This window comes from Hesperophylax consimilis, chromosome 2 (genome assembly GCF_061612785.1).
Source record: "Hesperophylax consimilis isolate HC1 chromosome 2, BYU_Hcon_1.0, whole genome shotgun sequence".
Lineage (NCBI taxonomy): Eukaryota > Metazoa > Arthropoda > Insecta > Trichoptera > Limnephilidae > Hesperophylax > Hesperophylax consimilis.
Window position 1 is genome coordinate 22,620,643 of NC_142837.1, and position 15,361 is coordinate 22,636,003.

General features: G+C 34.1%; 1 protein-coding gene across 1 annotated transcript in view; it reads left to right on the forward strand.

The window, feature by feature from the left end:
* LOC149425805 (uncharacterized) overlaps positions 1 to 15,361 on the forward strand; it is a 61,867-nt gene that overhangs the window by 962 nt on the left and 45,544 nt on the right. Inside the window, exons 4-5 of the mRNA XM_089643559.1 lie at positions 46 to 534; positions 631 to 2,324. Coding sequence (XP_089499685.1) covers positions 46 to 534; positions 631 to 2,324 — 2,183 coding nt within the window. The remainder of the gene's footprint in view (positions 1 to 45; positions 535 to 630; positions 2,325 to 15,361) is intronic.

The following is a 15,361-nucleotide window of genomic DNA, read 5'->3' on the forward strand; positions in this document are numbered from 1 at the left end:
TAACTCTAATCAATGTTTGAAATTAATGGTTAACATATTTTCCAGGCTCTTGCGAACATTGCTGATGCAAAACTATGTACTACATGCAAAAGGAGTATGCAGAATAAGAAAATTCCAACGCTAGCGACCTTCAATGGCTTCAAATATCCGGAAAGACCAGCCTATTTGCCTCAACTCAACCTCATTGCTGAAAGATTAATTTCGCCTAGACTACCATTCATGCAAATACGGCGAATAAGACACGTTAACGGTCAGTTCTGCATAAGTGGCCAGATCATCAATGTTCCTGTCTCGGTAGATAATATGGTGAGCGTTTTGCCAAGACATGTGGATGACGATTTTTGCATCAACGTACACATTAAAAAGAAATTAATCCATAAGTCGAGTTATTTGCAAGGGTTGGTGAAAAAAGGTGAAATTAAAGCTTGGTTACGGTATCTAGTTGATCAACCAATGTATAAATTTTATAAAATATCCATAAATAACTCTTTTCTCGGGAATATTGAGCAAGATATTCAAATAAACTACACGCCTGTACGAGAATCTAGCAATACAACGTTTAACAGTGATGAGAATGTCTCTCCTCAGATGTTTGATCATAGGAATGCTCCTCAAGTGGTTAACATTGAGGAATTGAGCGAACATATCCCAATCGAAGAAAGTCTTGTCGCGCAGCAGCATACTTTGCTCTGGAACGAAGACAAATTCTTACAAATCGCACCGGGTGAAAGAAACGTACCGAAAAGTTTGTTATTCGATAAACACGCAGAAGAACTTTCTTTCCCTTCGATCTACCTCGGACAATTTAGAGAGTTCAACCCAGAGATTAGTGTTACGCCTTTCATGATTGCCACGAGTGAATTACGGCGTTCTGACAGGAGAGGAGTTACGCCTAATAAACTTCTTTACGTTGCGGCAAAAATTATGCGTTTGAGGGTCAGCGAGTCTCTAAAGATTACTTTCAAACACATTGGGACAAATACAAATATAAGTAAAGAGACTATTATGTCTCCGGACTACATTAACAACTGCTTAGATAAGAACTTAGCTTTTTTAAAACCGATTCCAAATTCAGCTGCATATTGGTCTGAGCGCAAGCGGAATCTATTTGCAATGATGCGTCAGTTAGGGAGACCTACAATGTTTTTAACAATGAGTGCAAATGAAATCGGTTGGAAAAAATTGTTACAGACTTTGCATTTCTTGAAAGAACGTGTAAAATTGACAGAAGAGCAACTAGAAAATTTAAATTACTTTGATAAAACAACTTTGATTAATGAAGATGCAGTTAGTTGCGCACTCCATTTCGATAAATTAATTAACGTTATCTTTTCAATTTTACAATCGAAAAAATGTAGTCCATTTGGAAAATATAGAGTCATCAATTTCTTCAAGCGCATCGAATTTCAGCACCGAGGTAGTCCACATGTTCATTCACTTATATGGTTAGACAATGCTCCGAACGATCCACTAGGCGCAGATTACGAGGCTACTGTATCCCTCATAGATACTCTAATCTCAGTCTCTCCAGCTGAAGCTTCAGAAAATATTAGACTTCAAACTCACAAACATACATTTACGTGCTACAAAAATAACCAACCGAATCACTCTCCCACTTGCCGCTTTGATGCACCTTTTATGCCCATGCGTAAAACTGTCATTCTCACACCATTGGAGATAGATCATCCACAAATTCGAGAGCTAAAGAATCGTTATAAATTAATCAGGAAAAATCTAGAAGACATTGATTATGACAGCATTAATCATTTTTATGACTGCAACTTAATTACTTCGGATGAAGAGTACATTAACATTATACGAGCCGGCATAATGAGACCACGAGTATTTGTTAAACGACTTCCTTCGGAAAAATGGTATAATTTCTTCAATCCTTTCTTGTTAAATGTATTAGGATCTAACATGGACTTTCAATATATTATTGAAGAGTATTCGTGCGCACAATACGTTGTAGAATATGTCAACAAAACTAATAGAGGCATCAGCAATTTGCAGCGACAAATTGTAGAGGTTATTGACGAAAATCCGGACTTTGATATCGTTGAGGCACTCAGAAAACTTAGTGTTAACGTGCTCAATAGTGTTGAAATGACAAGTCAAGAGGCCGCTTGGTTTTTATTGCGGTTGCCAATGTCTAAAACGTCAGTAGCAGTCGTTTACATACCAACACTCTGGCCACAAGAGCGTGAACGAATTAGGAAAACAAATAAAGAACTTGAAGAACTTGGTTACGATTGCACTGACATTTGGAAACAAAATTGGTTTGACAAATATGAGAAGAGGCCGGAAGAACTCGAAGACGTAACGTTAGCACAATTTGTTTCGAAATATAATGTAGGTCCTAAAGGAAAAATTTCTGAAAGGAGAATACCACGAATAATTAGGTATAGAAATTACGACATGGGAAAAGACTTGGCAGACTATAAGAGGGAGATGGTTACTTTACACCTCAAGTTTAGAGTTGAAGAAACAGATGTTTTAGCAGACATGCAATTTCTACAATTATTTGAACAGAATGAGGCATTAATAATGGAACGTAGAAAAGAATTCGAGTCAAATTTAGACATTGCTAAAACTATGGAAATATGCGCTCAGTTATGTCGTGAAGAACTTCTTTATGATGACGACCGAAATCAAGTGAATGTCCATCAAGAGCCTGATCCGTATGAACAACTCCTGAATGATCCCCATTCAATTGCCAATCTTGATTTGCGGCAAGCATCATTGAACAAACTTGGTGCAATTGCCAGGAAAAAAGATAACATTATGGAGAATGACAAGTTTAATGATTTAATGAGATTAACAAATGAGAAGCAATTCGAATTGTTACAACACTGTATACATTTAAATCAAACAGAAAACGCATTACCCTTACACTTATTCTTAACCGGGCCAGCAGGATGTGGAAAAACATTCACCATCAAATTATTAATGGAGATTTTCAACCGATTTTCTAATACTGATGGGTATTTAAACGCTTATATTGCTTGCGCATCAACAGGAAAGGCAGCAGTAGCTATTGGGGGCACAACAGTTCATACGGCTTTCAAAATATCACCGGCGAATCGAATTCCACTATCAAATGAACTGAAATTTTTATATCGAACACTTTTCAAGTACGTGAAAGTAATAGTTATCGATGAAGTGAGTATGATTGGTGCTGAGATGTTAGAACGAATAGATTTAAGACTGAGAGAGATAACAGGTCATTATGATTCCTTATTCGGTGGTATGAATATGATCTTTATCGGAGATTTGAGACAATTGCCACCAGTGAGAGCAACTCCTATTTATAAGCAAAAAATACAAAGAATAGGTGGTAATCAGTTATGGAGGAGTATTAAATTTTATGAACTGACAGAGGTTATGAGACAAGAAAATGAATGTTTCTCATCAGCCTTAACGAAAATTGGTAACGGGGAAATTTTGACCAGACAACAACTGGAACTCATTGAATCAAGGTTCGTTACGAATGAGGATGCCCATAATCTTTGTCCCAATGGAGTTAGATTATACTATGATAATTATTCTGCCGATACTTACAATCTTTCTGTATTGAACTCATGTGAGAATAAGAAAGATTCTATCGCTGACGACGAAATAATCGGTTGGGGTAATGATTTTCAAAAAGAACGAGATGCAAGACTCAAACTACATCAACTGTCATCAATTGATACTGGTGGCCTCCCGTACCAAATCGTTTTTGCTTTGAACAAACCATATTTAATCACAACGAATATCGATGTAACAGATGGATTAGCAAATGGAGCAGTCGGTAAATTGGTCTATGTTGAGTTAGATGATCAAAGCCACAAAATTATCAGAGTTTGGCTAATTTTTCCAAAAGGTGTAGGAAGACGGACACGTAGTAAAACAGCTCAATATGCTACTCGACTAGGAATAAGTAATGACGCAACTCCGATAAGTCGTAGGTCAGCGACTTTCCCATTATACAAAACTAAATCACACAGTAAAATCCAAGCAAAGAGAAACCATTTTCCACTTAAGCCAGCATGCGCAATGACTATTCACAAGTCGCAAGGAGGAACGTACGATAGTGTTGTGTATACGTATAGCAAGAAACATTCGCAATCCTTGGTTTATGTAGCTTTATCAAGAGTTACAAGTCCTCAAGGTCTCTATATTGTGCCTGCAGAAAATCAGGTTTTATTCCATCACGGACGACGCGAAGACACATCAGTAGCTCAATTGAGAAGAGAATTTGACAGACTTTCTACGGTTCGTTTAAAAACTCTCGATCTAGTACTGTTAGAAAATATTGAGAAAGGAGATATGACGATATTCTCATTCAATTGTCAAAGTATTAACAAACATGCAACAGATTTACGAGGTAATGTTCTAAAAAATTCGGACATATTGATGCTTTCCGAAACTTGGCTTGACGATGACAGGCATGTTAATGTTGAAAATTTTGATTGCATTGTACAATACAAGAGACCCAGTGTTAGAGCGGGTGGTGTCGGTATATATCAAAATGTAAATAGACTCCAACATGTTGTGGTAAAACATAATGACGTTCATGCCCGTAACCATGAATTCGTTTCTAGTCATACATCCTCCGTTGGGGATTTGTGTGCTGCAGAATGCTCTCTGGCTAATGGGGAAAAAATTATTATGGTGTCAATTTATATCTCACCAGGTAAATCGATTACTGATATCAAAGATTTTATCCACCATGTGCTTCTGCCATACACAGAGGGTGGTTCGAGGCTATTGAATAAGAATTATCACGAAATTCCTATGATCATTTCGGGAGATTTTAATGTTAATTTTGCGAGGGAAGAATCTGTAGAGTTATTGAACTTTTTCAAAAACACCCTCAATTTGGATATTGTTAATGATAGGAACACTAGCACGACTAGACACGGGACAACAATCGATGCAGTTTTTGCACGATTCATTAAGGATTTAAGTGCTCATGTATATATCTCGCACTTTAGTTACCATAACCCAATTATCACGACATTAGGAAATGATATTCATGAAATTGACAATGAAAATGGCACATGATTGGTAAATTGTCATTGTAATTTCTTTGTAATTTTTAATTGTAATATTGTTATTTATGTAATATTGTATACTTGTGAATAAATTGAAAATTTTTGGAACTATACATTAATCGAACGTCATTCATCTATAAGAAAATATTAGAAAAAGCAAATCCATGCTTCGTCGTTGAATTATTTAACCTCTAATTTTCAAACTAACCTAAGAGAGAAAATAGAGATGATGAAATGAAAATAGAGAGAGAGGAATACTAGAAGTTTCACTTCTGTCTTGCGTAGGCTTGACACACCCAGTTTTTCTTATTTAAAAATAATACAATAACATGAAGAGGCATGAAAATACTTTTAATTTTGAATTTATGGTAATGCTGTAGGTAGTGAAAGATGAAACATTTACCTGAACAGTTTTTCAACATCTAAATTGTACAGCCATAATTTTATTTTTTTACGTAGTATGATATTTTATTAGCGTTTAAAAAAATAGTTTTAGTAGAAGAAAACTGTTTGGATTAATTTGATATTGATTTGGGGGTCTAAAATTCATTGAGTTGATTTTGCACAAAAACAGCGTTATACATATCATCCAAATATTATTATTGGCTTATTGTATTTTCAATACATATGTCATGGTTTGCAGGATAAATAATGTATGAAAAGTAAATATTTTAGTTTCTTTGTATAAAATTCTCCAGTCTCCATCTTCTATTTTCGTGTCACCTGTTCCTATACTTCATTTTACTTAACTTAACTTCACTCTATTTTTGTAATATTTATATTTTCTGTAATACCTGCATCAACTGTAAAGCGCCCCTTAGGTGATCTCTCACAAAAGCGGCGCTATAAAAATTATTCAATAAAAAAAAAATAAAAAAAAGTCAGTCGAAAGTTTTCTATTTCTATTATATGTGTTATATGCCAATTCTGCATATCATTAGTGTAGGTAGCTTCCTGGGTTGGTCACACAATGCGGTGAGTCTTAAACTGTATTGATTGGTTTTGTAATAAGTGTATAATTTTTAATTTTTACCCAGACATACTGAATACGTTGTTGTATTGTTTCTTAAAGACATATGTTGGTTTGATTTTTACTATTAGTACCCAGCCTACCATCTTGTATCAAGGATTGCAAGTTAAGCAGTGCTCATGAGCCCTAACTAGACACTCATGCTCCTACCTTTAGAAGGTGGCATACGAGAAGCTCCCGTGAACATAATTCTAGGTTTCCCTCTTGGAATTTTAGAAGGTGGCATACGAGAAACTCCCGTGAACATAATTCTAGGTTTCCTTCTTAGAATTTTAGAAGGTGGCATACGAGAATCTCCCGTGAACATAATTCTAGGTTTCCTCTCGGAATTTTAGAAGGTGGCATACGAGAAGCTCCCGTGAACATAATTCTAGGTTTTCCTCTTGGAATTTTAAAAAGTGGCATACGAGAAGCTCTCGTGAAAATAATTCTAGGTTTTCTTCTTGGAATTTTAGAAGGTGGCATACGAGAAGCTCCCGTAAACATAATTCTAGGTTTCCCTCTTGGAATTTTGGCGCATTACGACTTTCGTAATAAAGTTCACGGGCTCTTGTGGTGACGCCGCTTTCATGTCAAGTATTTTCCCCGTCCAGCGATTCCAGCGAGTCCTGGAAAGTGATGAAGGCTACGTTAGGTTAGGTTTAATATAAGGCTAGGTTAGGTTAGGTTTAATTATTTTTTTTTGATCGTCTCTAATGACTTTATATCACTTTTTAAAACTGTGTTGAATTGTTATTGTGTTGAGTTATCATGGAACCGTTTTTTTATTCGTATTTTTGAGCTTTGTAATATAAAACGTAGGTACCTAAATCGACAAAAAAACTTAATGTTCCACTAATTTATCATATCGATTTAGCTAACATGTTATATTTTAAACGCGGGTTTTAGAATTTTAATATGTTTTAGACATTTAAAAGTCCGCGATGAAAATACCAAACCACGTACATCATTTGAATTAATACCACTACTATACGAGTTATTAATTTATTTACGTGGGAACACCTAAACTTTTAAATATAATTATAATTATTTAAATGTCAACAAGGGCGTACATCATAAATCTTCTAGATCACAAGGCAGGGACGAGGAATCAAATCGGTCTCCTAATTCTTAAACCAGCGCCATCTGTTGGACGTAAAAGCAATATGCGCTATTGTTTCTATATCTGTACAGACAGACTAAGACATAGAAACGCGTGGCGGGGTACAGCTATTTGATAAATAAATATGTTCAATATGTTGATTCTACGAAAGATACTGTCACAACCTCGTTCCGTTTCCTTCCAAGTTATTCTCGGTTCCGTCTATCACTGGTCATCTTAAGAGTAGTTTTATGATTTGGCAAAGCATAATGCAGTAGATAAAGGTGTTCAAGAAACGGCTACATAGAAAAAAAAAACATTTGTCGAAAGCCTTCCGTTAAAATGTATCCGCTAGGAAAATTAAATGCCTTATTAAGTTTTATTCTTTCCACGACAAACTGGGTGATATTTTATTTATTTATTCCACTGTTTATTTAATGTTGGTGGGCGATTCTCTTGTAGCATAAATATAGCCTTAGGGTTTTGAAAATAACGGTTTCCACAAACGGGTCAGCGTGCACTCACAAGAGTGTTTTTATAAAACATTTTTTGCTTGAATGATTTATTTCGCCCTTGATATAAATAATTGAATCACTCGGAACTACAAATACCTTTATCAATCGGTTTCGTTTCCTGTAAACAGAAAGTTATTTCTTACAAAAATCGATGAAACACGACTAAGGAATTGAAAAGTTGGGACGAGATACGCTTCCTGGTAATTTGTTAAACCCACGAAGGTGCAGGTTGAAATGGACCAGATAAAAATCTGTTTTTGGATTTAAGATGTTTTTAAGTACAAAACAAAATACGTTGAGTGCCCAGAAGGTATGCAATAGTTAATTGCTAAATTAGCTCCACTCCCGACTTTGCCCGGGTAAAGACAGTCTTATTATAAATATATATATTGAGTGGGCATAGCGCTTGGGTCTCACCCGAGCGTCGCGTGTTCGATTCCTCGGCTGGCTAAGTCCTCCATCACAACACAAGCAACATTTTCGGCTTTCTGTGGTGGTAGTAGGAGATTTTCAAACATTGTTGGGTTATTCGTAACCCGGGAATGTTTTTCTTTCTTTTTTAAAAATTAATTTAAAAAAAAATAATAATGTGTATTTCGAAGAATTGAAAAAACTCGAACAATTATGTCTAATTATTTGAGAGTAATCTAATCTAATTATTTGTAATGCTGTAATTCTAAATTGACATGTAATTGTCTAGGTTCTGATACCACTTCAAAAAATATATAATAATTTGATAGTGAGTTTGGCATAGAAAGAGACAGAGAGAGAGAAGAGATGATATTTTCTATAATGTCAGTAGAATTTAGAGAAATGCCAGAGACATGAAGTCATGTAAAGATATCACAGAATAGAAGAATCGAGGCATTAAACTCGGCTAAAGCCACTTCAAGTGGTGTCAAGATGAAAGTACACCAATATTAATTCCACTGCCAGAATAACATAAGGATGATATTACGTAGTGAGAATTACAATAAAATATACTTCATAAGTAGTGTCCTAAATAAAAAATAAAAGAAAACAGTAGTTAAGTTTGATGGTAAACCTGTCTAATTTAGTATTTTTGCGCATATTAAACATTAAAACAGTTGGGGCATTTTTTGATTGGAGAGTACTTTTTGAGTTAGTTTCAAACGTCACGTGCTTTAATGTGTTTTGTGTTTATTTTTTCTTCAAATGGTAACATTGTTTACATTTCAAATTTTAACCTACCTAGGATTGGCCTGTGTTAAAGTTAATAATTTTATGAAATGATAAAAAATGACACAAAATAATATATTGAAAGAACAATATTGTTGCATTAATGTTTATTTCAAAAGGATAAATACTTCTAAGCTTGGGGACGAAGCTACCAAGCTGTGTGATACTATATATTTCCAAATGTATATGTGTGATACTTTACTTAAATTTTTTTTTCAAATTTTAGACAAGGCACATTTCAGTTGAGTACAATTACTGAATAATTATATTTTCTTTAAATGTACACAGACAATATATCATTATACAGAGTTATCGGGGTGTTCCTATATGATAGTACAATTAAAAAAGGTAAATAACTTTTTTTGAAATTCAAAAGGATTTAAGGCAATTTTTATGTGAAGAAGTTAAATTTTTTGTACGGAAAATAAACATTGGTACGCCAAAAAATTTACTCGTATCATTATTTTTACTTTTACCATCATGTAGAATCACCTCCCGAAATATTCGCAATTCAACCCCGGACATCCTGTATACATCAATTTTTTTTATTGTTTTTCTCATTTTATCCAATTATTTAATTTATTTAACACTTTGCAATTACAATTTTCAATCTAAAATTTAACATAATAAACAAAAAATGACTGAATATATATATATATGAGTATATATTATTTTTGAAGAAATATGTAAACTTGTAAGGGATGGCGATTGTTGTGTCCAATGAAGAAATAAAGGACTAGAGGTGTTTCGCGTTGTTCGTGTACCCGAAATAATTCTTGTGAAAAGGATGAAAAACCGAATTACTTCATTATAATTATTCGCATTGGCACGTTTGGGGCAGATGAATTTGTGGCGTCAGTTTTCTTTTAAATTGGTAATGATGACCCTTCTTGGGATCTTCTGTTCAGTGTTGAATGTGAACTATAAGTTTTAGCCTAATTTTTTGTACGCTTTCTAGTTTTCTTAGGTTGGGTGTTTCAACCACTGTCACATAATGTGTCGGACGTTTCATCAATAATGTAACGGAATTCATATGTTAGATGTTAAATAGGCTAGAACCAATGCATGTGCTAAGACAATGACGACATTGGTTTCTATATGGGAAGCTTTTTGTATTATTTTTTTTCATTATTCTGTGATTTAAAATAATTCGAAATGCTTTTTTTAGAGGATTTATCAATTATCGGAAGGTGGATTCGGGAGACATGAAATTAAACTATTTTATCTAACTTGGTCAATGACTTGGTCAATCGTATATTTTCAGCTGGCTACATTACTTCCATCATGCTCTAGGGAACTTTGAAATATTAATCCTTGTCAAATACTACAGACATGAGTAGAATTTTTACTTAAATACGAGTATAATATAACGTAGGTTTACTTGTAAAATACGTAAACTCTAATGTTTCTGTTTTGGGAAAACACGCATTTAGGTTTAATACACCCATACTGATAGAATATTTATACACAAACAGCAGGTATATTAAACCCGCTGTAATTTATTGCATGTTTGATAAAGATTATCATCTTTATAATTTTGAAAATTATCACTAGCTGGAGTAATAGAGAAAGACCTGTCAGTCTAACAAAGATCATCGTTATCTCCTCCAGGGTGATTTTCATTGCTCTACAAGTTGTCCAATTATTATTATTATTATTAATAAACACGGTATCAACTTGTTATTGCTACTACTTCTTTACTTGTATTTTTAGCATTTCCATTTACTTTTCTTGGTCTACATCTGCAATCTCTATAATCTCGTATGCTGTATGTTGGTGAATCGGTTATTCACCCATAATAAAATAAATTTTCTTCAAAATTCTCCTGCACCCTCGGAAATTCCGAAATCCAAGGAAAGTTTTCCAAACATCATTAGTACCTCTCCTGGATCATTTGCCAGTGCCAGCCGGGATTTTTTAAACTGAATACAGAATATATTTACATGGCATTACAGCTAATCAAATAATAATATGATGTTACTGAAGGAAACTTTGTAACCTACGCACAATGAATAATCACTATAAATAACAAGAGATTACATATTATAACTAATTTATAATGTTTAATCTCAGTTTAAGTCAATAATAAGACGATGTTGCCGAAGGATGCTTTGTAACCTACGCGCAATGTAAAGTGTAAAGAAATAGAGATTAGATATTATAACTCATTTACCTATAATATGTAATCTCAGTGTAAATAAATAATAACACGATGTTGCCGAAGGATGCTTTGTAACCCACGCACTATCACTAAGAAGAACGAGAGATTACACAGAACTAAGAAGAAGAACTAACTAAGAAAGAAGAACTAAGAAGAACGAGAGATTACACAGTGCAAATCAATCTATTTGGTCGTGGAGGGACCACTCAAATGAGTCTTGGAAAAAGAAGGAGCCCAAAAGTATACATATTTTTTAAGTTTTAATTCTTCGTCTGGTCTCATTTCCTATCGGAGGTTGGCCGTTATCAGAGTAATCTTCACCAGATCGTCTTCTAATTAGAAGTATTATAATTTACCTATATATAAATATAAAGAATAGTATCTGTGGTGGACGCCAGGCGGGCGTTTTATTCCGAAAATGACGAAATTTTTTATACTTGACCTTCAAAACAAGATGAACGTAACTGTTTAAATAATATTTAGAAAAACTCTACGCAAAGCCTTGACAAAGCCGGGTAAGCAGCTACTAAACTTATATTTTTGTTGTTGTGTTTTCTCTCAGTTAAATGATAATTTTCGATATTTATTGAGAAATTAACTAACATAATTAAGACTCTGAAACCTGTGAAAGTGGAATGTCGAGAAAGCTGATTTGACAAAAACTTACCACAAGTAAAATATAACCAAAGCATAAAATCTTGCCTTGAATTAAAAATGCCTTTGTTATTTACCTTAACTCACATTTTCACACGTAAGTAATAAACAATCTAGGCGCCTAAATTCGCGCCTACTCTTTTAATAATATGAAAGCGGTATCGTATAGTAAGAAAAATGCCACCAAACCAGTAAATAAGAAAATTCCTACATTTTGTGCCGCCATTAAAGATTGTGTTTTTTAAAGAAACTATTATCGTTGTTAAATCGTCTGTGTAGTGATATTTATTTCTGGTGACAACTACCATCGACATACTTACGTGGTCTGGTTTCACAAAGGAAGTTTTAAGGTCCAGAGTAGTTCCCCCTTTTTATTGCCACTTGTGAAATAATGACATTGCTTAATGTTCCGTGTTCCGTGTATTGTGTGTCGATTTAGTGATCGGCACACATAACCTCTTGGGCAAGAGGAAAATATGTATCAGATCTTAGTACAAGCAATAAAATTTGATTTCACTTTTTGTACGTCGTTACCGAAAATTAAGAGTTCGTAACCCATCATTTCGATAAAGCACTTTTATTAGGCTTGCCATTTCTCGTTTTTAACATTGAATATTTTATAAGATGGAAGTTTATAATCATGACTATCATGGGCGCTATCACCTTTTAAGTCCCGAAAGTTTTAAGAAACACCTCTTTTCCTGCTGGTCATTTGCTGTCTCTATCCAGTAAATCTCTATTTGTAAATCATTCATCATAGCGTCAAAACAAAGGCGACGCGCGACGTTTTGAATCTGACAGCTCTCGGTCAAAAGTCTACTCAGAATATATAAAAAAATGGATAAATTAAATTACATTATTAAGTGACCAGAAAAATAAGAGCAAGTAAGTACCTACCAATAAAAGTAAATCGATATCAACGTTTTGATTTATGGACGAATATAGATTTTTGACATATTTGGAACAAGAGAAAATTAGACAAAACCTTTAGATGCTGGTAATAAATATTTCTGTGTTTTAAGTACACTACTTTTTACTAAAATCCTCTAATCCGGTAGTTCTGGAAAATAATGACCTAGATAATATTGCGTCTAGAATCATTTTTTGAGATTTCATAGCTCAAGTTCTCAAAATATGAGTTTACAACTCTGAGATTTAATGAGAGCTGAAAGTTTTATTTATACACCCTGCACCATCCCTGAACGTGACGTGAGCTGTAAGTATTTGAAACCCCAAGGTGGAAAAAACGCTCCAATGAGGTGTCGAACGAAAAGCTTTTAGGGCTTTAGGTTTTTTTGTTTTCAATTTAACTTTTAACAAGATTTGTTTCGGCGGTTGTACAATGTAAAAGTTACGCATTCACAAAACGATATATTTACGTTACAGGGAGCTTCGTGTCTCCACGATGACTAGGGACTGGGGACCCGGGACCTGGGTATCTTGTCTTGTCTCTAAAGGATTATTGGATGTATGTATAGTGCTCAATCCGAACTCGAAATTCAAAAATTGTTGCTTCGATGTATGTTTAAGTAAGTAAATTCGGCCTGGTTTAGTAAGTTTATTTGTATTTAGATTTTATTAGGTAATGTAATTAAATGGGCTTAGGAGTATGTTTATGTTAAATAGGTCAGTTTATACCTATGTATGTGTTGTATGTACCTAATATGAAAAATGTATTTTTTTTTAACATACACTTGAAACGAAAAATCGTGTGAACCTACATAAAAAACATTATCATTTTGAAGGATACAAATAATTATTAGTGACGATTGGGAGTTAACATTGTTTACTTTAAAAATGAAACAATAGAAGAAAACAAGTATAATCGATAGCTTAAATATAAATCTTCTCATGTTTTGATAACTGTTTTAAAGTTCGAAAGCTTATGACTGGAAGGGCGAAATGAGATAAAACGTATTGACTTGTTTGTCAAAACAAATAGAAGAAATTGGGGTAGGTACTTGCTTGAAAGATTTCCCCCTAAGGTTTTTGTATTCTATTTAGGTTTATCAGGGAAACACGGGTTTTGGAGAAATCTGGGTAATTTGTAGAAAGTTAAAGGTTATGGGAGAAATAAACGCAATAACTGGATGCCGTATAAGACTTATAGTTTTAATCAAATTAACCGAGAGAACGCAACAATTCATTTTGTTTTTTTTTATTTGTGCAATACTGACATCATTTTTTGATCAACTCCTGTTCGTTTAATCCGTTTAGAAGCTTTCCCTTGTTGAGAAATTGCTGAAAAATGTTCAACATAAGTGTTTGACGTAATGTTAACCTCAACACAGGCTTGTCCTAGTTAGGTTAAAAATTATAACGTAAAAAGATACAGTGCAAAGAAACCATAAAGAAATAAGTAATACTCTGGTTAAAATAACAAATATATTTGTACAACGCCCTTGACGTGATTTTGCACAAAAAACGACGCAATACAAATCTTCATTATTATTTCTTTTCCGACTTTATCTCCGAGTTAAATCTTCCCCACAGGAAAATCTAAACCCTTCCATACACTTTTCCACAAATGATCATCTAGTCAATCCACATTATGCAAGTGCATTATATAAGCATAATAAATACAAACAATACAAGAACAACACGTCAACTCACCAGAGATCAAATGGGAAAAAATAATTCACCGACTCCAGATATTTCAGAGGGATTTGTAAAGCGTCAAAGATTTGTATAGCGTCGTTTTTGTGCAAAATTACGTCAAGGGCGTTGTAAAAATATATTGGTTTTTTTAACAAGAGTATTACTTATTTCTTTATTGTTTCTTTGCACTGTATCTTTTTTACGTTATAATTTTTAACCTCACTAGGACAAGCCAATGTTGAGGTTAATAATTGTTAAAAATAATAAAAATTAAAAATAGCACAAATATTATATTTTAAGAGTACAATATTGTTACATTAACGTTTCTACAAATTGGGTACCTACATACATGGTAATTATTATTCTAATTACAGCCATTTCATTACAGCATAATGTAGTAAACATGTAGGGTGACCATGATATACATTGATATTTAATTGCAAGATAAAATATAGTAAACTATTATTTTAAAAAGGAGAGAAGAAAGAAAGAGAAAAAAATATACATATGCAAAAAATTATGCCACAAATTAAAAGGACGAAGATTAAAAAATATGTTGGAAATCCTTCGATAGAACAAATAATTAAACATTCTTTTTAAATGTACACAAGGAATTTGACGACTTAATGTCATCTGAAAAGCTATTAAATAGAAGTGGAGCCTGGTACAAATAATGTCTTTGCCCAAATGAGGATTTAGGGTGAATTGCCATAAAGTTCAAGAGACCAGGTTTGCTGACGACGAACGACGATGTCGTCACGGTAGTGTTCATCACTGGTGAAGAAATTGAGTCTTCCTGATGCTCCAGTGTGATGAGGCCCGAACCTAGAACTGAACCGAGTACCCTGGTAGGTACCTCGGTAGGAGTGCACGATCCACGGCACGGGGCGCGGAAAGGAACGGCCGCTTATTTTTTAACTGTACATTCGAAAGTGTAGGCGGTCGCTTACCCAAGACTCACTTAGTGAATGCTCTGTAGTTATTTATGACTGATTGCCCTAGGTACCGCAATGTCGTCGTCGTGTTTATACAGGTACCACTCGTTGGGGAACAAACCGACCAATCGCGAGTAGGTAGGTTGAG